The 26,438-nt window shown below is 41.3% G+C and overlaps 1 protein-coding gene and 1 pseudogene across 4 annotated transcripts in view; one reads left to right on the top strand and one right to left on the bottom strand.

Moving 5' to 3' along the window:
- Window positions 1–1,562: 1,562 nt before the first annotated feature.
- The window catches only part of ALG9 (ALG9 alpha-1,2-mannosyltransferase), a 95,843-nt gene continuing 70,967 nt past the window's right edge, over window positions 1,563–26,438 (bottom strand). For 3 of the 4 annotated variants that reach the window (XM_045797752.2, XM_087868443.1, XM_045797755.2), the window contains 2 exons: window positions 5,168–5,286; window positions 1,563–4,880 (listed from right to left, as the gene is read on the bottom strand). In XM_045797752.2, the coding sequence (XP_045653708.1) occupies window positions 4,843–4,880; window positions 5,168–5,286 (157 nt within the window). In that variant the 3' untranslated portion in view covers window positions 1,563–4,842. Of the gene's footprint in view, window positions 4,881–5,049; window positions 5,287–26,438 lie in introns of those variants that run through there. The other variant, XM_087868442.1, reaches the window with a different exon arrangement.
- Window positions 14,260–14,740, top strand: LOC123792447 (RWD domain-containing protein 1 pseudogene; annotated as a pseudogene).

Raw genomic sequence — 26,438 nt, 5'->3', positions numbered from 1 at the left:
ATCTCTTAATTTCACCATGAGCTATTTATGCGAAGAAATTACGACAGGAATTCCCAGTCTGTGTCACTACAATTCAGTAACTTCATACCCCTATCTAAATTTGCCTTGTTTTGCTTATCAAATCCATGACTTATGATTTATTTCAATGTCAGTCAGGTCTATGTTGAACTCTGCAGCTGACGAGAGCCAAAACAGCCTTCAGTTTTAAAAAATCACCCACTAGCTTGGTATTACTGAATTTGAATGTATCACTTACAAAGCCATCCTGCAGTTAGACTTCCTTTTCCTAGCAGGGCTGGAGGGGAGGCCATCTGCCCCAAACTCATTCAGAAGGTCTCCTGAGCTAAGTCTGACCCTCCAAAATCAAATATTAATAGAAATATTCAATAAAGGTACCAAATCTCTTTTTAGAAGGTACTCTGGGGAATCTGCCTTCGTGTGAAAGTCGGTGTACTTCGGGAGAATTCCTAAAATACACACATTATTGAGCCACATTCACACCTTCCAAACTGCCCTTGGAATACCCAAGGACTTACATCTTGCAATGTTTTCTATGGCCTAAAAATCTGCCAAATTGAAAGCAAAAGCTGTGTATTAGTTGCAGGTTTCTTTCTACTTTTCTTCCTTGGTTGTCAACAAACACGTACACGACCAAAATGTTCAGGGAACTGCGTTGAGCACTGGGAATACACACAGGTGTGACATGGGCTTTGCCACAGATGTGCCAGCGATGTTCTTGAAAGGCGGGTTTCCAAGGATTCCATGTCAAGGTCCCCTGCCATTAGTAAAGACATTAGGTACTCTTAAGGGATCAGGAAAGGAAGTAATCCTGAAGTCTAGAACGGCTTCACAGACGAGACACAGACTCAAGCTGGCCTTAAAAGTCAGAGTAACAGAAGGAAGGATGACATTCTAGACAGAGAAATATAAATTAAGGCTGTGGACTTCTCCCTCCTGGAATTACAGTAATAAAGCACCCTTCTCTGAAATGACTTGAAAGAAATAAAACAAACCAAGTTTCGTGGGCATTTTGGGTCCTACAGAAAGAAAACTGACAACCAATCGTATAAAACCAGATAACTACTAAGAGTTATTGGCTATAAGTATGAGGTGTTGGAATGATGTCAGGAATTCATTCACAAAAAACTTTCATCGCTCCTAACAATCCCCAACAAAGGGGGAAATTACCTAAATGTTAAATATTACCAGATCTACGCTTCTATGAATGTTAAGACTGTCCTAGTCGATTTTTTTTTCATACAAAAACCTAAGGGGGATCCACAAAGTATCACTTTTTAGGCACAATACCGACACATTGAATAATCCTCCCCATGCTTGGTTTTTCCACAAGTACAATAACACTAACCCTCACGGGCTTTCACAAACAAAGGCTTCTTCCTACAGTTTTCAGAATAAACATTCCGGGCTATTTAGCCTGGGGAAGGCAGGTCTATAAGCTGAAGGGTCAGAGTGGGGGAGGTGGGAGGAACTGAGTTTCAGTCTCCACCAAAGATTTAAAAGCTAGATGTAAAAGAGAAAATATCACCCTAAGAACAGGAAAATCAAATTGCCAAGATTTATTTAACTTTTTCTTTTACAGAAAATACATGTTTGTAATATAAACACTGACAAGTGAGATAAAGTACAGGGATCAGGAAGACAAATGAACGGGACAAGACTCTTGCTTCAACACTGCACTGCTTCCTGATTCATGTGCAGCACGAATTACATGGTCGTATATATTGGGAAAAGTAAAGGCAACATTCATCTAGATTTACCAAAATACTAGAGGGCCTCTGAAATTCAACAAAGCCATACGGAAGCCTGATCTGTTGCCAAAGAACAAAGCTGAGCACATGTCCATCTATCCATTTACTCAAGGCATTTCATGTGGTAACTGAAGAATGAATTAACACACGAGCTTTAATAGGCTGTGGAAGCAAAGATGAAATTGTGCCTCTTTTCCCTCTTCAGAGAAAACAGCTTAATTAAAAGCAGAGCTGCCTGATACTGGATAGATGACAGCATAATCACAGTGAATTATTTCAATAAAGCCCATGAAATGCAACACACAATAAAGGATTGCCATTGGTGCTTTGCCCCAACAGTCACTCCAGATCTAATGCTATAAAATCACGAGTTTTTAAGGCTCTTTCCCAGAACCCCGAACTAGGAAAAATGACCCAAATAAATGGTTGAGATCAAGAGCCACCTTGATTTAGAACAATCTGTTTCTAAACTTGAATTCAATAATAAAGAGTATGGATTCCCATTTTCCGTGATTAAAGTGACTGGTCTTTTATCAAAGTGTGCCAGGTGATATGCACACTTAGATAACAGATGCTTACTACAGTGTCTGGTTCAGCAATGGGGCTCAGTGTCTTAAGATCTGGGGTTCAGATAAGGCTGCTTAAGATCTAGAAATCGGGGGGGCACCTGGCGGGCTCAGTCGGAAAAGCATGTGACTCTTGATCTCAGGGTTGTGAGTCTGAGCCCCACAAAGAGATTACTAAAAAATAAACTTTAGAGATCAGAAAGCCCTAAAACTGCCACGTACACCCACTCCCTTGCTCAGCTCCATAATCAAAGATTCTTACAAATCATCTGTAGTCCTTCATTCTTCAATACTCAACAACCTGTGGAGAAACATGTGCCTCAGAGACTCCATCCTTATGGTAAGCAGAGCTTACAGCAGCTCATGCTAAACACCGGTTCTCTAGAAGAGAAATGCTTGTGTGACCAGGTGTCTTGAAACTCTTTTTTCCCAGGCAAAGCCAGCCTCCCTGTATTGCTGAGATGGAGATTTTTCTTAAATGTGGTTATGTAACATCACATGAGAAATACTCATTTTCACAACAAAAGACATTCATCTTTATATCCCTTACCCATAGCATTTGGCACAGGGTTCCGCAATCTATTGCGCTCTCACTAAAGATGGACCTAGAACAGAGGAAACCAAGACCAGGTCTTAAAAGGGATAGGAACAGATATTCCCAAGGAATCCCTGGATCAACTGTGACCTTTTTTGTGCTCTGTTACAGGAAATTCTTAATCAGAAGGCTTTTTTTTTTTTAAACATGCAAGATGATAAAATAGACCATCACTGTATCACTCGGATTAGGATAACAGCTACTCACCCTGGACCTCCGTGATGGGACTCATTTACCACTTTTGCAAAAAGTAGAGGGCTTTAGCCATTGTAAAAGACAGTACACTGTTCCTGCAGGTAGGACAAGATCTTTCACCAAAAATTCTCTACCCTGTAGTCAGACCATGGGTGCCAATATTTGGCTCAGAAAGCAGGAACCAAGTACTGACGGTTAAATGCCAGAAACCTTTAAAGCAGCAGGTGGGACCCTGGCTTATCTTCACTCTCCAATTAGTTCTAAACTGTCTAGACCAAGTTCCTCTCCAGCGCTTCAACCTCAGAAATTCCATTAGAGAGATCCTGAAGAGGAGACTTGTCATGTGGGAACCAGCCATTTCTTCCCCTATGACTTCTCTTCTCCTCTCTTGGGATCAGTTCCTGTTGGAAAGCCCTTCTCTTTGAAAAATGAAAGATGAAACCTCTGGAAAATAGCGTCGTTCTATTTGCAGATACTAGACACAATTACCTTGAGGGAAATAAGGCACCTAGAATAGACCCCAGATGGCCTACGTGGGCATGCAACTGATAGGAGATCCTGTGGGGCCGCAAAGGAGCAGGGCTTCCAAACATGAGCACTACTTTCCTGCCACAGGCTGGGCTGCATTGCGGGGTGCTGCTATGATGGTCTGACAGGCACAGTGGAGGCTCTGAAGAACTCAAAGAAATACAGAGAAAAGTCTTCCTTAAAATAGAAAGTTACTTTAACAAGCGGGTCTCTGGCCAACATCATCATTCTTCCAAGTCATGTCTTCAGAGTCAAGAGAGGAAGCATGGAAGAGCACTAGGGGAGCAGTTAGGGGACCCAGGTTCCAGTCCTAGCTCTGTTACTGCCTGGTCATGTGACCTTGGGCATACCACTTGGCCTTCCCCACCCCCCCACCCCGAAGTCGTTATCTGTAAAATAGGAATAAAACCACTTGCCTTCTCTGCCTCACGTCGTGACTGTGAGGACCAAATGACATAATGTGAAAGTGCTTTGTAAACTGTGGAATACTGTATGTAAAGTAACAGTATTTACTTACTACATTTTAATTAGGTCCTCAATTGCCTATTTGACTAGAAATGCCCCATGCAGAATGTGCTTTGCAACAGATAGACTCAAAAATAGGTGCTATAAATATACACTGGCCTTTTCCACTAGAGTTGTTAAAAAAGGGCAAATTCTTAATTTCCTCAGAAATGGCCTCAGAATACATTACTTAAAAATGTGAGGTCATCCAAACCTACCAAATGATAGAATTAATTTTCTCCAAATATGTCCTATACAATTATGGTCTGGTCTGTTGATACCTTTATACAGAGAAGTCTTGAATTCAAGAAACAGCATGCTAAAACTTAAAGAAAATATGGTTACAGTTTGTTGTAAAGGAAATGAAAATAAGAGGCATCCTATATAACGAAATTAGGTTACAGTTCCTCAAATGGTAGCCTTTTTCCTGAGATATCTCCAGGACAGGGTCCTAGTCCTGTGAAGTGCTTTAGAGAAGCTTAGTCTTGCAAGAGGTGAAAAGGACATGTAGGTTGGCAATTGGGCTGTGCTCATTTTCAGCACTAGGATTTGAACAAGGTCTGCTAGGAGCTGCCAAACAGCTTTGGTGGAGAAGCCCATATGGCCCAAAAGAGGCTTGCTAGTTCTCAGATGCCAGGCCAGAGTATGGAGAACAGTTTAACGCAGCCATCCAGTTCAGGGATTTTCAATTCTTCCTGTAAGGTGGTTCTGCTCTTCTCCGCTCTAGTAAATAATTGAACAGAAGAAAAACAATAAGATGTAGAGCAACATATCTACCAGACTTTAGGGCCTTTTTCTGCCCAGCTGCAAAAAGTTTACATGCAGAACAGAGACACAGGCAAGACGTGAATGTGAATGACTCTGACCAGCCTAAAGCACCCATATTCCAGCATCCATGTCAGACAGCCTTTATTACAAATGTTACAAATGATGACTTGGAGGGAGTCCTGTCAGTGCAATCACTAGTTAACAGGATGGTCGTCCTTTGGGGCCAGAGGCGTGTTGCTAACCTCCGCTTTTCTTCCTGATTTGCTTTGCTTTCCGGGGTTTGAGGATGGTGTAGTTTGCATATGCTGTATACTGATCTGACAGGAAGGGGACATAGAATGCCCTCAGCAGCCTCGAAGATCTGAAAAACAAGAAAGAAAAAAAAGACAAAACAGAATTTTATCATTTGAGAGAATTTACTAACAGTGTTGAAACCGATGTAAGGAAGTTACCTAAGTGCGGTGGTGAGGATCATATTCTATGTACGTAGCACAGAAAAATCTGTCACTTAACTACTAGGTCACGAAAACAGATTTCACCAAGATCAAGTACCTTACCAAGACTGAAAAGATGGTGTCCCTAATAAGCCACAGTGGTTCCTTCAGAATAGCTCTAGGCCTTCACTTTGCATCAAGTATGCCACAGAAAACTTCCAGGTCAATCAAAGGACTGTTACTGGAATAAATTCTTAACACCCAAGTGGTTTCTGTATCTAAGAGACTATAGAGATGCCAAATGCTCCAATGATCCTGATTCCAGTTCTAAGTTTCCTAGAAGAGGTAAAGAAAATGCGCAGTGTTCCAGCGATGCCTACATCTGAGAGAGAGAGAGAGTATACACACAAGCTCATGTCCCTGGTGGGTGACAATATACCCACTTGTTACTAAAATACACAAACAGCAAAAAACCTGAATTTCTCATGAGTTTCTGAAGAATATGAAAAATGCCTTATGTGTATTGAGCACTCAGTGTTGGACAAGCACTGAAAAAAGTGCTCACACTTTTAAAGATACTATTTAATTCACCCAATAACCCCATGCGGAAAGGGCTATTGTTATCCCTACCTTACAGATGCGCAACCGAGGCTGACACAGACGAAGTGACTTGCTCAGGGTCACACAGTAAGTGAGAGCGCCCTCATTCATGCACTCGGTAACCTGCACTCTTGATCTGCACCACGGTTTATCCCAGACACAGGCTAATCAAATTCATCACTTCCTAGAAAATGCAGCAGCGAGAGTTTGGAATTCTCTATGAAGTCTTACTTCTTGACTATGCTTTCTGAGTCTGAAAATCAAATTGGCCCAGTTCCTGCCACCCTAAATGAGGTAGCTGAAGAGTGTTCTGCTGCCAGTCCTCTTCCAGACTCTCAACTTGTAAATGTCATGTCAACGTGGCATTTGTACTGGCAGCCTCGCCCTGGCTTTGGCACGCTCCCGCAGTGCCGGCACACAATGATATCGTGCTTGGCATACACACCTCTTCGATTCTCCCCAAATGGGACGCTGGCAGTGCTCTGTGCTCAACAGAGACGCACTTTATTTCAACAGCTAACAGCTCGAGGGCTTTGATTAGAAAAGAGGCTTAGAAGAGACACACGAGATAAAGCAGGCCTGCTAACAAAATGAACAGGAGGAGGAAGCCCCCACCTCAGTCAAAAAGAAGTTAGTTTATCCTTTCTGTCCACGCTGCACAGAGAAGGGGAAGGTCGGAAAACAGCAAACTCCTGCAAGCTTCAGTGGCGTAAAGAGAGGCTAAGACTAATTAAGTGTCATTACCATTCCAGTGGACTCTGCAATCAAAGCCTCATTAACAAGGTCAGCTCAGCCCTTCAGGCAGCTCCAGGAGAATATTAGGTCTGCTGGGCCCAATCTGAGTTTTTCCTCTTTTTTTTTTTTTTTAACAATCCCTTATTATTTGGGAAGATTTATTTCATAATTTTATTTGTTTTAGAATCTTTCTAAGAACAAAAAGAAATTCTACTTATTTTTAAAAATAGAATAAAACTCATTCTATCTTATAATTACCATATAGACCCACGGCCACCTTTTATAAATTTAAGTTATATTATGGGATCTTAGTGGTTTTATTTTTTTTCCCGTATCTCGGATTAATTACAACTATGTTTTTTAAAAAAACTTAAATAAGACAAAGGAAAATGATGAAATCACCAAAAAGGATGATGCAAAAGTAATCACTATTGCACTATATCCTGCAATTTTCTAATTGCATTGCCCAAATTATTGTCCAATAAGGTATAAGAGACCTGAGACACTATCTTTGCAGTCGGCTTTTCGCTTTCAGTGAATACAGTTGAGAATCCAGGATTTTTAAATTTTCTGTCCATAATGGCAATAAGAGGAAAATGGACAGAGGGAGACATTTCACAATTATTAGATGAGAAGATGGGTGCAAAGAGACAAAGAGCGGCACCGCTAGCAAGGATGGTAACGCTGACCCTAAGTAAAAGTTCAGACTACGAGTCTTCAGATTACTGTATACTATACAGTATATATGGATGAATCTTCTCAAACTCAAGAATTGATGAGTAACGTATTTCTCAGAACAAAAAGAAAATAAGGTATTTTCATTCAGTCAGTCATTCCACAGGGAGGACATCATCATTCAATGTTTTGCGGCAAGAATCTCACTATCGTGTTACACTTAAAAAGGGCATATGACCATATTCTTTCATCTTTTATGATGTCTGTGGGCCAAATTTTGATACAGTTCATAAGTGGACAAATGATGAGGGCACGTTAGTATACAAAGGTGACAGGAAAGGCATATAGGAAAGAAACTTAAAAATTCAATGGATCTATCACTTTGGTTGGTTTGTAAATCTAAGAATGAAAATGTCTGAATTGTGGAGCCAAGAAGATAGTTACACTCTCTGCAACAAAATTATGAGCCATTGAACAAGGTTTCAAAAAATTCTAGTTTTTTGTTTTGATGATGCAAGTTCTAGAACAACCAGAAGTGATAAGCTAGAACCTACTGGAGATACATTTAAAGTTTGGAACCAGTATTTTCAAGATGGATATATTCCGAGTCCATGCATGACAACTGCAGTTAGAGGTGTCCATTTCAGGTGTCTATATATCTGTGTATATCTATCCCGAACCAGGAAAATATGGAAGATTCAGGGTTACTACATTTAAATTAAGATTTCAAATGAAAGGTTTTTGTCTTACTGTCCTCTTATTCTTATTTTTGTAAATTTATTTTAAAAACTAGAAAATGTAAAAAAAAATGAAGTGTCTATTGGGCAAGACAATAAATGTTGATGGATTATTTTTCTTGGTATGCTGATAGATCATGCCCAGAAACTCCAGAAGAGATCTTGGGCCATACAGGGGACATCATCAGAAATACCAACTCCTATGAAATGGAAGAAGGGCCACTATGCATTACTGTTGAAGGCAAAAAGTGGGCTGAGACAAAGGTAAAAAGGAGACTGGGACAAAATATGTGCGACACATAGGAAAGGATTAGTAGCAGGAATACATGAAGTATTTCTGCAATCAAGAAGACAAATGACTCCATAGGGAAAAATGACAATATGAACAGAGAAAAGAAACATAAATGGCCTATACTAGTGATCTAGTTGGGAGATACAGAATATAAATGATACATAACCACGACGCAGCATTCACTAAATATTAAAAGCTGATACCAAAGCTCAAAGTGATAATATACACGTTGAGAAGAGGACAAACACTGAAGGTTGCATAGGTGTGGAAAAAGAATTTACTGTATCTCATTTCATTTTCTCCATCCAGCATTCCAAGATACACTCAACAGAAAGGCAACTTGCTCATTCATAACCACATCTACAGGATCTTGGGTTAAATGCTCTGTCCACTCAGCACCAGCCAGAAAAATGGCTTGAATAAAATCCAAACTCTTTCTCATGGACAAAGCCTTAGGAAATTTAGCCCTCACTTACTTGTCCCACCTACCCTTGCACATTGTCCTCCTGCCCACTACACTCCCCCCACACCAGCCTCCTCGCAGTCCCTCCCTCCCTATAGCCTTCGCATGCTTTCCCTTCTCTCCCTCGAACACACTTCCACCCTGTTTTTCTCATAACTAAGTCTGACTCATTTTTCATTCTTCATCTTAGAGGCAACATTTGAGAGGTCTTGCAACACCCTAGGAAAGCCTAGGTTTCCATTTCTATCAGTTACTCTTTCTCAGTGTTCCTTGTGTGTTTATTATACTCTTCACAATTTGTAATTTACATTTATTTGTTGGTTAACTCATTTATTGTCTATCCCCCACACCCTCCCCTCAAGATTTCTGGGACCAAGTCTGTTTTATTTACCAACAGCACAGTGTCTGGTACACAGTACGAGCTGAAAAACAGATGTTGGATGGATGGATGAATGGAAGAATGGAAAGCAGGGAGGGAGCGAAGGAGAAGGACTGCTGAAGAGAGTGAGGGAAGAAGTTTATACAAATGAGATCTGAGTTTAATTCAGTTCAGTTCTTCCACCAGTGACTGAGCACCATGTCAAGCAATGGTTTAAGTGCCAGAAAAACAAAGGTGGACAGAAGATTCCTACTCTCAGTGGGGAATCCGAAGTCCCATTGAATGTGTGGTTTGTAATAACCGTCTTGCTAAGGACATGCATAGGTCTGACTTGGAGACACGGAGAGATCCATGAAGCATCCTGATTCTGCCATGCTTCCTCAGTATACAATCACAAGAAATTCAGCATGTGTTCAGGAAGCAAGAAGTCGTTTCTAGTTAAGCCTGAACACAGAACTATATAAAAGGTGGGGACTCTATACAAGAAGAAGAAGAATTTATTTATCATCAGAGCTTGGTATTGGAAAAACCTTGTTAGAAGGTGCATCTCCTTTGCTCCAACAAGATTCTGCTAGTCGTCTTTAAAAGCATTACCTACCTTTAACATCTAAAGCCACTAATATCTTCTAGAAGATAAAGTGAGCAGTCAATATATACACCTCCGTATGTGTATACTGATTCTGGATTTTTTAAATCCAAAAAACAAGTTGGCTTGAATTCTTCACTTCTAACACTGTAGCTGCTATTCTAAATTGATTTTTTTACCATCAACAGCTTTAATATGTTAAGCACAACTGGGGCCTTTTATTTTTAAAGATTATTTATTTATTTATTTATTTGACAGAGAGAGACAGCCAGTAAGAGAGGGAACACAAGCAGGGGGAGTAGGAGAGGAAAAAGCAGGCTCCCAGCAAAGGAGCCCGATGTGGGGCTCGATCCCAGAACGCTGGGATCACGCCCTGAGCCCAAGGCAGACGCTTAACGACTGAGCCACCCAGGCGCCCCAACTGGGGCCTTTTAAATTATTTTATTGTTGCTGGAAAAAGGGAAATCAAATTGGTTATTTGCCTTTAGTGAAAGAAATGAGCAGTTGCGCACCGGAGTAACATAGACCTGGAAATACTCATAGACCTGGAAACAAAGATCAGACTGAAATACAAATTAGAACAAAACTAATGTCTATCGAAACTTATAAAACAATGTCTGTAATAACATGAAAAGCCAAAGTATTGCCCTAAAAAAGCACAGGAAGCATAATTTAGAAAGACGTAAAATATGTGCCTCGATCATGGAAGCTGACTTCCCCTCCCAGTGAGAAAGTCACTTAAGCAATTCAAGGATGAAATCGATGTGGACAAAGCAATTGCCTGAATAGCATAATTAGCTGACAGCTCAGAATGTTTTCTAATTCAATTACCAGCCCTATTGATCAGGGCTGGGGAGCGTTCTGTTGCAGAGATTTAAATCTGCCCTTGCTGACGTCAAGGAAGACGGCCTGCCAGCCCCTGAGGTTGCCTAGTTCAACAGGCACAAATGAAATGCTGGGTCAATGTTTCATGGTAAAAAGAAAACATCCGGGGACACCTGCGTGGTTCAGTCGGTTAAGCGTCTGCCTTGGGCTCAGGTCATGATCCCGGAGCCCTGAGCCGGGCAGGGAGCCTGCTTCTTCCGCTCCAGCTCCCCCTGCTTGTCTGCGCATGCGCTCGTGCTCTCTGTAAAATAAAATCTTTAAAAAGTAAAAATAAAAATAAAAGGAAACACCCTAGTCCTCAGGTTTTCTCATTTTTATCTATCCATCCATCCGAACATTAATATCCCTATGAACCTCTAATCTAAACCCATCGCCAATTCTTTCTCTTTAAAGCTGGTTTCCTCTCTTTCTCTCTCACTCTTTTGCACTTAGTTCGTCCTCCAGTGACAGACTGTCCACAACCCTGAGCACACAATCGGCCTTTCACAAATCTTCAGTTCTGAGGAGACTCTCAGAATCCCCTCAAGACTTAATCTGAGCCATCCTCAACCTCCAGTCCCATATCAAGCAATTTAAGAACTGCTCAAAAACCTGGTACGCATCCAAAATGTGACCGTGCTTTAAGATTCTTTAACAGGAAATGGGGTGAGGGACACTAATGTTCAGTAGTGCAGAGGGGACATTTCTCTCTCTTCCCAACAGGAGAGAGGGACACAGGAGTTACGTGCTCTGTGTTATACCCCACTAGAATGTCGGTCTCTTGAAGAAAAGCACTTTGTCTAACTGCCTTATCCCCAGTTTTCAGGACGGTACCACAGAAAGTGCTCAATAAATATTTTTTCTGTGAAAGAAGGAATGACTACCTGACTCTTAAATCAGAGCACCAAGTTCTACCTCCCTTGCCTCTGGCAATATTCATCATCTTCAAGGAAAAGGAATTATCAAAAATAATACGAAGCTCTTTTTTCTCTTCACTTCCCAAACAACTCAGTCCTAAAGACATCCATCAGATGGGTCAAAGCAAAGTAGGAGTCTACAGCGTGTGGGGGTGGGGAGGGGGTCCCATGGAATGTTACAGCACAAGTGACATGTGGAGGGCACCCATAGCAACAAAGAAAATATTAATGCAGGAGGTCACCTAACCTCTCCAGGTTTCAGGTAACATAAAATGTGTTGAATCCTCATTACCTACGTGACCAGAGACATTTCCAGCAGGGATGTCCAATAGACCCTTGACATTCAATGAATACACTCCCAGTTTTGACTATTTGGTAGCAACCTCCAAAGATGCGTGCAATGATCTGGAAGTCCGCTGAGGCACTGACTGTAATCACAGCACTACAAGACTGGTGTACAGACTGAATCATTTAACTGATCCGTGGCCCCGGTCAGTCACCTGACATAACACCATAACCTCTTGCCTGTCACCTTTAGCCAAAATTCAGAATGAGGGAATTGAGAAAGAACTGGTATTAGTCAACTGGCCATTTTCTGACCTTCAGTCCCACCATGGTGCTGGGAAGATGCTCTTCACAAGTCTCTTTTCCATCTGGTGGCTACTTAGATATGAAGGTATTATATGCTCCAGCCACCATTCTTATGGAGAAGACACTAAACCATGTTCGAAACTGTCTCTGCTCTTTGGACCCTTATCTGGGCTATTTCTATGTGACAAATACTAAGTAACACTGGAAACCACATCAGGTAGACAATTCTCACAAGATTTACAGAGAGGAAATAAACAACGAATATACTTTACGATAACTCAAGAAATTTTTATCTCTTTTTTTTTAAGCTAAAAAAAAACAATTTGTGATTTCTCTCAAATGTGCAGTTCACTGATGGGTTTTCTGTTTCACCTGGTGTTGGCTAGAATCTTCCCAACAGCCACACTCCTGTGGCTGGTTATGGACTGAGAGCTCAGCTAGTGCAAAGGGCCGTCAGGCCTCCTCCATGTGGGCCTCCTTTTCCACACAGCCTGTGGATCTCCTTATAGCACAGTGCCTGGATCCTAAGAAGGAGCATTCCAAGAGACAGGAAACAGAAGCCCATCAGCCACTCAATAGTCTTTAGGGCATCAGAAGCTTCTAAAAAAAATCCTTACTTTACCTTTTTTTTTTTTTTTTTTTTACTTTGGCATAAATCCAGTTTTAAGAATGTGAAATAATGGGGCCCTGGGTGGCTCAGTCAGTTAAACGTCTGCCTTCAGCTCAGGTCATGATCCCAGGGTCCTGGGATCAAGCCCTGTATTGGGCTCCCTGCTCAGTGGAGAATCTGCTTCTCTCTCTGCCTGCTGCTCCTCCTGCTTGTCTGTGCTCTGTCTCAGTCAAATAAATAAGATCTTTAAAATAAAATACAATGGTATTTTTTTTTAAATGTAAAATAACCACAAAACAAGAAAACTACAGGCCAATATGACTAATGAACACAGATGCAAAATCCTCAACAAAATATTAGCAAACTGTATACAACAATACATTAAAAAGATCATCCACCATGATCAAGTGGGATTTATTCCAGGGATGCAAAGATGGTTCAATATTCACAAATCCATCAACGTGATACATCACCACATGACCAAAATGAAAAAAAATCACATAATCATCTCTCTAGATGCTTTTTTTTTTTTAAGATTTTATTTATTTATTTGACAGAGAGAGACAGCCAGCGAGAGAGGGAACACAAGCAGGGGGAGTGGGAGAGGAAGATGCAGGCTTGCAGAGGAAGAGCCTGAATCGGGGGCTCGATCCCAGAACGCCGCGATCATGCCCTGAGCCGAAGGCAGACGCTTAACGACTAAGCCACCCAGGCACCCCTCTCTAGATGCTTAAAAAGCACTTGAAAACATTCAATATCCATTCATGATGAAAACTCCCAACAAAGTGAGTTTACCAGTAACATACTTTGACACAATAAAGGCCATATATGAACACCCCATAGTGAGGTGTAGGCCTGTGTAAGACTGTTGCTCAGCAGGCCCGGCCTAGCTCTGGGCACATGGCCTCAGAGCCAGGGACTCTGCACCTGGGCTGGCCTGGCCGCTGCCAGCTATCCTGGTGCACTGTGGTCCCCGCTGCAGCACACCACACCTGGGTGGCTGGGCAGTCCACGGGCAGCAGTGGGGACCGCAATGATGGATGACGACAAGGAACAGCACAACAAGCTGGAGGCTCCAGAAGCCATCTACCCCAGCTCCTTCACAGGCAGAGATCTCTCCGCTACCCCTGTAAAGTTCCAGTCCTGCTCATGTTCTCTCTCACCTACAGTACAGCTGTGCTGTGAGAATGTGAAGAGGATGACTGAAGACAGGTTTGAGAGTGTCATTAACTGGTATTATCAGAAAATGCACCCAGTTTCACCATTACTCTGACACCTGAGGCTGGAGAAAATGATGAAACTGTCCAGACTACCCTCAAGTTTATCTGTACAGTGACAAATACCCAGATGAAGCCCCTCTTTATGAAATATCCTCCCAGGAAAATCTACAAGATAATGTTGTCTCAGACATCTTTAAATGATTAACATTATAGGCAGAAGAAAATCTTGGTATGGTGATGATCTTTACTTTAGGGACAGTTCGTGCAAGAAAAATTAAATGAAATAGATCAAATAAAAACTGGAAGAGAAGAAAAGAAAAAGAGCAAGCAGCAGAAGAATTTGAAGAGCAATTATTTCACGGCACTCCTGTTACAAATGAGAATTGCTTAAGTTGAAAGGCCAAGTTTGTTGCAGAACTCTTGGAAATGAAAAAGAAACGAATGAAAGAAGAATGAACAGGAAAAAATGAATTAAGTGGGAAACAGCTATTTGAAACAGATCATAATCTTGACACACTGGATATCCAGTTTTTGGAGGATGCTGGAAGAGGTAGATGACTCTCTGTTCCAGGAAATGGAGGACTTCCAGCTAGAGGACAAGAAGGATGATGCGAACTACAATCCTGCCGACCCAGAGAGTGATCTAATGAACTATCCCCATCTGCAGGGAAGCATGACTGCCACAGCATCTGTAGCTGTGCTGAGGTGTTGACTTTTCTTTCCTTTTTTCTAAGAAAAAATACTTTTCTGGATAATATTCTTTTCTGATAGCTTTCATCACTGAACTTACTACATTGACCTTAAAATTTCAAAAACAGAAAACCAACAGCTAGCATCACACTCAATGGCAAAAAACTGAGAGCTCTCCCTCTAAGATCACAAACAAGACAAGGATGTGCACTCTTCAACACTTTCACTCAACATAGTACTGGAAGTCCTAGCCACAGCCATCAGACAAGAAAAAGGAATAAAACGCATCCAAATTGGTAAGGAAGAAGTAAAGTTTTCACTATTTGTAGATGACAGGATACTACACATAGAAAATCCGAAAGACTCTACCGAAAAACTACTAATCAACAAATTCAGTAAACTGTCAGGATACAAAATTAATACCCAGAAATTGATAGCATTTCCACACACTAATAACAAACTAGCAGAAAGAGAAATTAAGAAAACAGCAGCATTTTCATTTGCACCAAAAATAATGAAATACCTGGGAATAAACTTACTCAAGGGGATGAAAGAAATGTACTCTGAAAATTAAACAGTGATCACAGAAACGGAAGGGAACACACATGGAAGACAGTCTATGCTCCAGGACTGGAAGGACTGATACTGCTAAAATGTCCATATTACCCAAATCTACAATTTAAATGCAATCCCTATCAAAATTCCAACAGCATTTTTCACAGAATTAGAACAAATAATCCTAAAATTTGTATGGAAACACAAAAGGCCCCAAACAGTCAAAGCAAACTTGAGGAAGAAAAACAAAGGTAGAGGTATTACAACTCCTGATTTCAAGACATACTACAAAGCTACAGTCATCAAAACAGTATGGTACTGGCACAAAAACAGACCCATAGATCAAAAGAACAGAACTAAGAACCCAGAAATAAACCCACACCCGTATGTGGTTAATTAATCTTTGACAAAGGAAGCAAGAATATACAATGGGAAAGAGTCTCTTCAACAAACGGTGATGAGAAAACTGGACAGCTACATCCAAAAAGAGGAAGTAGGATCACTTTCTTACACGGTACACAAAAATAAAACTCAAAATGAATTAAAGATCTAAATCTGAGGGGCGCCTGGGTGGCTCAGTCTGTTAAGCATCCGACTCTTGATTTTGGCTCAGGTCATGATCTCAGAGTGCTGAGATGGAGCCCTGCACTGGCTCCCTGCTCTACAGGGAGTCTGCTGGAGAGTCTCTCCTTCTGCCCCCCCCCCCACTTGTGCGCTCGCTCTCTCTCTTGCTCTCTCTCTCAAGTAAAATAAATCTTTAAAGAATAAAAAAATAGAAGATCTAAATCCAAGACCTAAAGCCATAAAAATCCTAGAAGAGAGCACAGTCAGTAATTTCTCTGCCATTAGTCAGCTATAGCAACATTCTTCTAGATATCTCTCCTCAGGCAAGGGAAACAAAAACCAAAAATAAACTATTGAGACTACCATCAAAATAAAAAGCTTTTGTACAGTGAAGGAAACCATTAATAAAACTAAAAGGCAACCTACTGAATGGAAGAAGATATTTGCAAATGACATACCTGATACGGAGTTAATATCCAAAATATTTAAAAAAACTCATATAACTCAACATCAACAAACAAACCAATTAAAAAATGGGTAAAGGGGAGGAAGAAAAAAGATGGCAGAGGAGTAGGGAACCTTTTTTCAGCTGGTCCCCTGAATCAAGCTGGATAGGTACCAGATCATCCTGAACACCCACAAAATCAGCCTGAGACATAGGAAGATACATCTGGATCTCTACAAACGAACATCTCTGGCGCTGAGTATTGAGGTACGAAGCAGGGAGCCGTGAAACCGCGCACAGATATCGGAAGATAAACGGGAGTGGGAGGGAGCCGCTGCACCAGGGTGCTGGGAAGCAGTAGCCACCTGCACTGGGGAGTGGGCCGGATTCGCAGACCAGCACCTGCGAGAAACCAGACTGAGACCGGGAGCTTGGGAGCGGGCGCGACCAGACTGAAAACTGGAGCTCCGGAGCGCTCGGGAACCACACTGAAATGGAGAGTTTGGGTGCGCGCTTGGGAACCAGGGGCGGCTGGCGGTGTCAGAAGCACAAAAGACAGAGACGTGCCGGCCCTGGGAGCGAGGACTGGGAGAGTGGCTGTGGGGCACACAACCCGGGATGCTGTGGGGTTTTTAGCAGCACCGACAGAAACACAGTTAAAGTGGCCAGGAGAGCTCAGTGGAGAGCAGACTACGATCTCTCTGTTCTGAGACATAGGATACGGTCACTGCTGCTCTGACTCTCAGAAGAGTCACAGAAAACAGCCAGGGAAAGCCGCCGGAGAACAAAAGCCCCGAAATACTGGTTTGCATTGTGCCCATCCCCACCCCCTCTCACAGAGGACAGGGCAACTCTACCCAAACAGGGTTGCCTGAGTATCAGCGCGGCAGGCCCCTCCCCCAGAAGGCAGGCTGAAAAATCAAGAAGCCCACATCCCTGAGGTCCCTAAAAAAACAAACTGCACATTGCTTGAGTCCTGGTCAATAATCTGGGCTCTGTACATCCCCACAACCTCTCCTCATCCGAATGACAAGGAGGAGGAATCCCACCCACCCCCAACAAAGAAAAGCAACAGAGACTGTGGCCTCTGCCACAGAACTGATGGATATGGATATAACCAAATTGTCAGAAATGGAGTTCAGAGTAACAATGGTCAAGATGATGTGTAGACTTAAAAAAAATATTAATGAAAATATTAACGAGGATATAGAATCTCTAAGGGCAGAAATGAGAGCGAATCTGGCAGAAGTTAAAAATGCTATGAATCAAATGCAGTCTAAACTGGATGCTCTGAAAGCCAGGGTAAATGAGGCAGAAAAACAAATCAATGAATTGGAAGATGGGATGATAGAAAAGAAGGAAAAAATGGGAACTTGACTCAAAAAAATGCAATCTCAAGAATGTAGATTACGGGAGATTACTGACTCACTGAAATGTTCCAATGTCAGAATCATCGCCATCCCTGAGGGGGTGGAGAAAGAGAGAGGTCTAGAAGAGATATTTGAACAAATTGTAGCTGAGAACGTCCCTCATCTGGCAAAGGAAACAAGCATTTGTGTCCAAGAAGCAGAGAGGACCCCTCTCAAGATCAATGAGAAAAGACCAACTCCACGTCACATAACAGTACAGTTCGCAAATATTAGATCCAAGGATACAATCTTGAAAGCAGCCAGGGGGAAGAGAATCCTCACCTATAGAGGGAAGAACAACAGAATAACATCAGAGTTGTGTACAGAGACCTGGCAAGCCAGAAAAAGCCGGCAAGACATATTCAGAGCTCTAAGTGAGAAGAACATGCAGCCAAGGATCCTTTATCCAGCAAGGCTGTCATTCAGAATTGATGGAGAGACAAGGACCTTCCAGGACTGGCAGAAACTGAAAGAATATGTGACCACCAAGCCAGCCCTATAAGAAATATTAAGGGGGGGGTTCTATAAAAGAAAAAGACCCCAAGAGTGTTACAGAACAGAAATTTACAATCTATAGAAACAAAGACTTCACAGGGAACATGATATCATTAAAATCATATCTCTCAATAATCACTCTCAATGTGAATGGCCTAAATGCTCCCATAAATGACACAGGGTTGCAGACTGGATAAAAAGACCTGACCCATCCATTTGCTGTCTACAAGATACATCCAGACTGAACCTAAAGATACATTTTGAACCTAAAGATACATCCAGACTGAAAGTGAAGGGATGGAGAACCATTTTTCATGCCAATGGACCTCAAAAGAAAGCTGGGGTAGCAATTCTCATATCAGACAGATTAGATTTTAAACTAAAGACGGTAGTTAGAGATACAGAAGGACACTATATTATTCTTAAAGGATGTATCCAACAAGTGGATATGACAATTATAAATATCTATGCCCCCAACAGGGGAGCAGCAAGATACACAAGCCAACTCTTAACCAGAATAAAGAGACATATAGATAAAAATACGTTAATAGTAGGGGACCTCAACACTCCACTCTCAGCAATAGACAGATCACCTAAGCAGAAAATCAGCAAAGAAACAAGAGCTTTGAATGATACACTAGACCAGATGGACCTCATAGATATATATAGAACACTACACCCCAGAACAACAGAATACTCATTCTTTTCGAATGCACATGGAACTTTTTCCAGAATAGACCATATACTGGGTCACAAAACAGATCTCGACCGATACCAAAAGACTGAGATTATTCCCTGCATATTCTCAGACCACAATGCTTTGAAACTGGAACTCAATCACAAGGAAAAATTTAAAAGAAACTCAAACACTCGGAAACTAAGAACCATCCTGCTTAAGAATGATTGGGTAAACCAGGGAATTAAAGAAGAACTTAAGCAATTTATGGAAACCAATGAGAACGAAAACACATCAGTCCAAAACCTATGGGACACTGCAAAGGTGGTCCTAAGGGGAAAATACATAGCCATCCAAGCCTCACTCAAAGGAATAGAAAAATCTAAAATGCAGTTTTTATATTCTCACCTCAAGAAGCTGGAGCTGGAACAGAAGAACAGGCCTAACCCATGCACGAGAAGGCAGCTGATCAAGATTAGAGAAGAGATCAATGAATTAGAAACCAGGAGCAGAGTAGAGCAGATCAACAAAACTAGAATCTGGTTCTTTGAAAGAATAAATAAGATCAATAAGCTACTGGCCAGACTTATTCAAAAGAATAGAGAAAGGACCCAAATTAATAAAATTATGAATGAAAGGGGAGAAGTCACAACCAACACCAATGAAATAGGAAGGATCATTAGAAACTTTTATCAACAGCTTTATGCCAATAAATTAAACAACCTGGAAGAAATGGATGCCTTCCTGGAAACCTATAAACTACCAAGTCTGAAATAGGAAGAAATTGATTTTTTAAACAGACCAATTAATTATGAAGAGATTGAAGCAGTGATCAAAAACCTCCCAAAAAACAAGACCCCAGGGCCTGATGGATTCCCCGGGGAATTCTACCAAACATTCAAAGAAGAAATAATACCTACTCTCCTGAAGCTGTTATAAAAATAGAAACAGAAGGAAAACTACCAAATTCATTCTATGAGGCCAGTATTACCTTGATCCCCAAACTAGGCAAAGACCCCATCAAAAAGGAGAATTACAGATCAATATCCCTGATGAATACGGACGCCAAAATTCTCAACAAGATCCTAGCTAATAGGATCCAACAGTACATTAAAAGGATTATCCATCATGACCAAGTGGGATTCATCCCTGGGATGCAAGGGTGGTTCAACATTCGCAAATTGATCAGTGTGATAGATCATATCAACAAGAAAAGAGTCGAGTACCATATGATCCTCTCAATTGATGCAGAAAAAGCATTTGACAAATTACAGCATCCTTTCCTGATTAAAACCCTTCATAGTGTAGGGATAGAGGGTACATTCCTCAATTTCATAAAAACCATCTATGAAAAGCCTACAGCGAATATCATTCTCAATGCGGAAAAGCTGAAAGCCTTTCCCTTAAGACCAGGAACACAACAAGGATGCCCACTCTCGCCATTATTATTCAACATAGTACTAGAAGTCCTTGCAACAGCAATCAAACAAAGAAGAATAAAAGGTATCCAAATTGGCAAAGAAGAAGTTAAAATGTCTCTCTTCGCAGATGACATGATACTCTATATGGAAAACCCAAAAGACTCCACCCCCAAATTACTAGAACTTATAGAACAATTCAGTAATGCGGCGGGATACAAAAATCAATGCTCAGAAATCAGTTGCATTTCTATACACGAACAATGAGACTGAAGAAAGAGAAATTAGGGAATCAATTCCATTTACAATAGCACCAAAAATCATACGATATCTCGGAATTAACTTAACCAGAGAGTTAAAGGATCTATATTCTAGAAACTACAGATCACTGTTGAAAGACATTGAAGAAGACAGAAAAAGATGGAAAATATTCCATGCTCATGGATCAGAAGAACAAACATAGTTAAAATGTCTATGCTACCCAGAGCAATCTACACTTTCAATGCCATCCCGATCAAAATACCAATGATATTTTTCAAAGAGCTGAACAAACAGCCCTTAAATTTGTGTGGAACCAGAAAAGACCCCAAATCGCCAAAGAAATGTTGAAAAGGAAAAACAAAGCTGGGGGCATCACATTGCCTGATTTCAAGCTATATTACAAAGCTGTGATCACCAAGACAGCATGGTACTGGCACAAAAAGCAGACACATAGACCAATAGGACAGAATAGAGACTCCAGAAATGGACCCTCGGCTCTATGGGCAACTAATCTTTGACAAAGCAGGAAAAAACACCCAGTGGAAAAAAGACAGTCTCTTCAATATATGGTGCTGGGAAAACTGGACAGCTATATGCAAAAGAATGAAACTTGACCACTCTTTCACACCATACACAAAGATAAACTCCAAATGGATGAAAGACCTCGATGTGAGACAGGAATCCATCAAAATCATAGAAGAGAACATAGGCTGTAACCTCTCTGACATCGGCCACAGCAACTTCTTTCATGACACATCATCAAAGGCAAGAGAAACAAAAGATAAAATGAACTTGTGGGACTTCATCAAGATAAAAAGCTTCTGCACAGCCAAGGAAACAGTCAAAAAAACTAAGAGGCAGCCCATGGAATGGGAGAAGATATTTACAAATGACACTACAGATAAAAGACTGGTACCCAAGATCTATAAAGAGCTTCTCAAACTCAATACACGAGAAGCAAATAATCAAATCAAAAAAAGGACAGAAGGCTTCGGGGGGGTGGGGTGGGGGAATGGGTTAGGCTGGTGATGGGTAGTAAGGAGGGCACATATTGCATGGTGCCCTGGGTGTTATACGCAACTAATGAATCATGGAACTTTACAACAAAAACCAGGGATGTACTGTATGGTACATACAGTATACTATATGTATATACTGTATGTATATATGTATATACAGTACATACCTACATAATAAAAAAATATTATTTAAAAAAATAAAAATAAATAAAACACGTAGTAAAACCATAAAAAAAAAAGAAGTTATGAAGAGACACTTTCCCAATGAAGACATACAAATGGCTAACAGACACATGAAAAAACGTTCAAAATCATTAGCCATCAGGGAAATTCAAATCAAAACCACACTGAGATACCACCTTACGCCAGTTAGAATGGCAAAAATGGACAAGGCAGGAAACAACAAATGTTGGAGAGGATGTGGAGAAAGGGGAACCATCTTACACTGTTGGTGGGAATGCAAGTTGGTATAGCCACTTTGGAAAACAGTGTGGAGGTCCCTCAAAAAGTTAAGAATAGAGCTAACCTATGACCCAGCAACTGCACTACTGGGTATTTACCCCAAAGATACCGACGCAGTGAAGAGAAGGGCCATATGCACCCCAATGTTCATAGCAGCATTGTCCACAATAGCTAAATTGTGGAAGGAGCCGAGATGCCCTTCAACAGATGAATGGATAAAGAAGATGTGGTCCATATATACAATGGAATATTACTCAGCCATCAGAAAGAAAGATTACCCAACATTTGCAGTAACATGGACAGGACTGGAGGAGATTATGTTAAGTGAAATAAGTCAAGCAGAGAAAGACAATTATCATATGGTTTCACTCATTTATGGAACATAAGAAATAGCAGGGAGATCGGTAGGAGAAGGGAGGAAAGAATGAAGAGGGGGTAAACAGAAGGGGGAATGAACCACAAGATACTATGGACTCTGGGAAACAAACTGAGGGCTTCAGAGGGGAGGGGGTGGGAGATTGGGACAGGCCAGTGATGGGTATTAAGGAGGGCATGTATTGCATGGAGCACTGGGTGTTATATGCAAACAATGAATCATGGAACACTACATCAAAAACTAAGGATGTACTGTATGGTGACTAACATAATAAAATTTTTTTTTTTAAATGGGCAGAGGACCTGACTAGGCATTTTCCAAAAAAGACACACAGATGGGCAACAGACACATGAAAAGATACTCAACATTACCCACCATCAGGGAAATGCAAATCAAAACCACAGGGAGGTAACACCTCATACCTATCAGAATGGCCCAAATCACAAACACAAGGAATAGCAAGTGTTGGCAAGGATGTGGAGGAAAAAGAGCCTTTGTGCACCATTGGTGGAAATGCAAACTAGTAGAACCACACAGTATGGAGGTTCCTCAAAAAATTAAAAATAGAAATATCATATGATCCAATAATTCCACTATGGGTATTTACCAAAAGAAAATGAAAACACTAATTGAAAAAGATATACGCACTCCTATGTTCATTGCAGCATTATTTACAATAGCCAAGATATGGAAGCAGCCCAAGTGTCCATCAATAGATAACTGGATAAAGAAGAGGTGGTGGATACATATACAATGGAATATTACTCAGCCATAAAAATGTATCTTGCCATTTGCAAAAAAACTGGGTGGAACTAGAGAGTATAATGCTAAGTGAAGTAAGTTAGAGAAAGACAAATACTGCATGATTTCATTCATATGTGGAAGTTAAGAAACAAATGAACAAAGGAAAAAGAGAACCCAAAAAACAGACTCTCAGCTATAGAGAACAAATTGATAGTTACCAGAGGGGAGGGGGGAGGGGGATGACCGGGAAGGGGATTAAGAATGCACTTATCATCAGGAGCGCTCAGTAATGTATAGAATTACTGAATCACAATCATATTGTGCAGCTGAAAGTAAATTAACTGTATGTTAACTATACTGGAATTAAAATTAAAAACTTACTTAAACAAAAAAAAGATGTGGTACACACACACACACACAATGGAATATACTACACAGCCATAAAAAGGGATGAGACTGGGGCGCCTGGGTGGCACAGCGGTTGGGCGTCTGCCTTCGGCTCAGGGCGTGATCCCGGCGTTATGGGATCGAGCCCCACGTCAGGCTCCTCCGCTATGAGCCTGCTTCTTCCTCTCCCACTCCCCCTGCTCGTGTTCCCTCTCTCGCTGGCTGTCTCTATCTCTGTCAAATAAATAAACAAAATCTTTCAAAAAAAAAAAAAAAAAGGGGGATGAGATTGTGCCACTTGAGACAACATGAATGGACCCAGAGGGTATTATGCTGAGTAAGTCAGAGTGAGAAAGACAAATACCATATGATTTCATTCATATGTGGAATCTAAAAAATAAAACAAATGAATAAACAAAAAGTTGAATCAGACCTATAAAGAACAAACTGATGGATGCCAGAGGGGAGGTGGGTAGCAGATGGGCAAAATGCGTGAAGGGGTGGGAGATACAAGATTCCAGTTATGGAATAAGTAAGTCATGGGAATAAAAGGCACAGAATAAGGAATATTATCAATGATCCTGTAATAGTGATGTACGGTGACAGATGGCAGCTATACTGTAGTCAAAGCAGCATAAAGTATAAACTTGTGGAAACACTATGTTGTACACCTGAAACTAATGTAACATTGTGTCTATACTAAAAAAAAAAAAAAACATGAAATACATCAAATAATTGATAAATATTTTCTGAGACCTTAGAATGTGCTAGGTGTTGTAGAGATTCAAGAAGAGTTGAGGTTTCTAACTCTCGAGGAACTTAGAATAAAGACCTCTGATGATGCCAGCTACTTGGTGTAAGCTAGTTAAAAGCAGGGGCAGTCGTAAAAGACTGTATACACTCTTCAAACCTGAGAGTCTCTATAGCATGGACTTGGAGCACAGATGGTCTGTACATAGTCTCTTTATAGAAAACTAATTTCAAAACAACGGGAAGCACACTCTCTGAGCTTCAGAAAAACAAAGGTTTGTTCTTCTTAAAATGTCAACAGATCTCAATGATTAAGCAGTTGAAGACTCCAACGAGCAAAATGTCAATGTGTTTTGAAGCCAAATCTAGCCTGGGATAGCTCTGCCCGATGAAAGGTCTCAGGCAAAGTATCTGGGAGAAGACTGTTTTTTAAAAAAAAGGGCGATGGTTTTATGGAGTGCCTGGGTGGCACAGTGGTTGGGCATCTGCCTTCGGCTCAGGGCGCGGTCCCGGCATTATGGGATCGAGCCCCACGTCAAGGCTCCTTCGCTATGAGCCTGCTTCTTCCTCTCCCACTCCCCCTGCTTGTGTTCCCTCTCTCGCTGGCTGTCTCTAGCTCTGTCAAATAAATAAATAAAATCTTTTAAAAAAATAAAATAAAAAATAAAAAAAGCGATGGGGGGATCAAGAACTGATAAAGACACAAAGTAGTGAGAATAATGAGCTGTAAAGAATTACAAAAGTTCAGAAACTCTGATCTCTTTCTTCATTACAATTTCTCAGTATTCTTGGCAGAGATGAAGGAGCTGGAGGTACCACCATGATTGATGTGTAGGGAAAAGACAAGAGCACTTCAATTACTGATTAGGAGGGAGAACCAATTCTACCCAAAGAACAAGAACACCATCTGAAGCATGTCAAACTGTTGGCCTGCAACCAAACACTGCCATAGGGTGTAGTCTCCCTTCCCACCTGGGTAGCAAAAAGCTGCAGATGAACAGCCTGCTGGACTATTTTGTGCACCATATGTCTCTTCTGCTAGAAATCGCCTTTAAAAAGTAAAATTTCAAAAATTATCCAATTTGGATGAAGAATGGCATCAAAAGAGCTGTGATGATTTTAAAACACGTCCATAATTCTTTGACATTCCTCCCATCAACAGGGAAAGTCTAATTTCTCTCCCCTTGAACACGGGTTATTCGAGTGGCTTGCTTTCAATGAACAGAATGAGACAAGAATGAGACACTGTATGAATTCCAAGGCTCGGTCATAAAAAAACTTCATAGCTTTTGAGATACTAGCTTTTGAAAGCCAGCCACCATGCTGTGAGGAAGCATAGGCCACGCGGTGAAGCCACGTGTAGGTGTTCTGGCCAACAGCCAGCATCAACTGCTAGATATGTGAGAAAGCCTTTGCAATGCCTCCAGTCCCAACCACCATCTGACGGCCAACGCATGAAGAACCCTGCATAGCTGAAGAACTGTCTGGCTGAGCCCAGTCAACCTCCAGAACCATAAGAGAAAAGAATAATAATTGCTATTCTTTTATATTGCTAAGTTTGGGATGATTTGTTCCACCACAATAACTAGAACAAAAGATTCCAACTAATTTGCTCTTTACAGTGATTCTCTATGATCTTCTTCTCTTCCAGAAATAAACAATCCTGCTTATGCTGGGGTTAGGCGCTGAGGACACAATGGCTGCCATCAACCAGACCACAAGGACCAAAATGGATACAGGTGCCAGACTCCTTAGGCTTCACCACTGCTGGATTCACTTCTTCTTGGAGGCTAAACAAGTCATGGTCTCAGTAAAAAATCTCCACAGCAGATAAAGCTCAGGGGCCACTGAGAATCCTGTGTTGGGCACTGAAAGAACACCGGGGACAGGTGCTGTCAGCACAGTCCCGATCTTATGGCTGTCGAGGCCCTCTAAGTGGAGAAGGTCCCTCTCCTACCATGCCAGCTGAAGGCATGAACTTCTTTTTTTTTAATGTTTTTTTATTATATTATGTTAGTCACCGTACAGTACATCCCTGGTTTCTGACGTAAAGTTCGGTGATTCATTACTTGCGTATAACACCCAGTGCACCATGCAATACGTGCCCTCCTTACTACCCATCACCAGTCTATCCCATTCCCCGACCCCCCTCCCCTCTG

This window comes from Ursus americanus, chromosome 16 (genome assembly GCF_024610735.1).
Source record: "Ursus americanus isolate L20-20 chromosome 16, mUrsAme1.1.p, whole genome shotgun sequence".
Taxonomy (NCBI): Eukaryota; Metazoa; Chordata; class Mammalia; order Carnivora; family Ursidae; genus Ursus; species Ursus americanus.
Note: the sequence above shows the minus strand (reverse complement) of the source record. Positions and strands in the feature narration are given on the sequence as shown.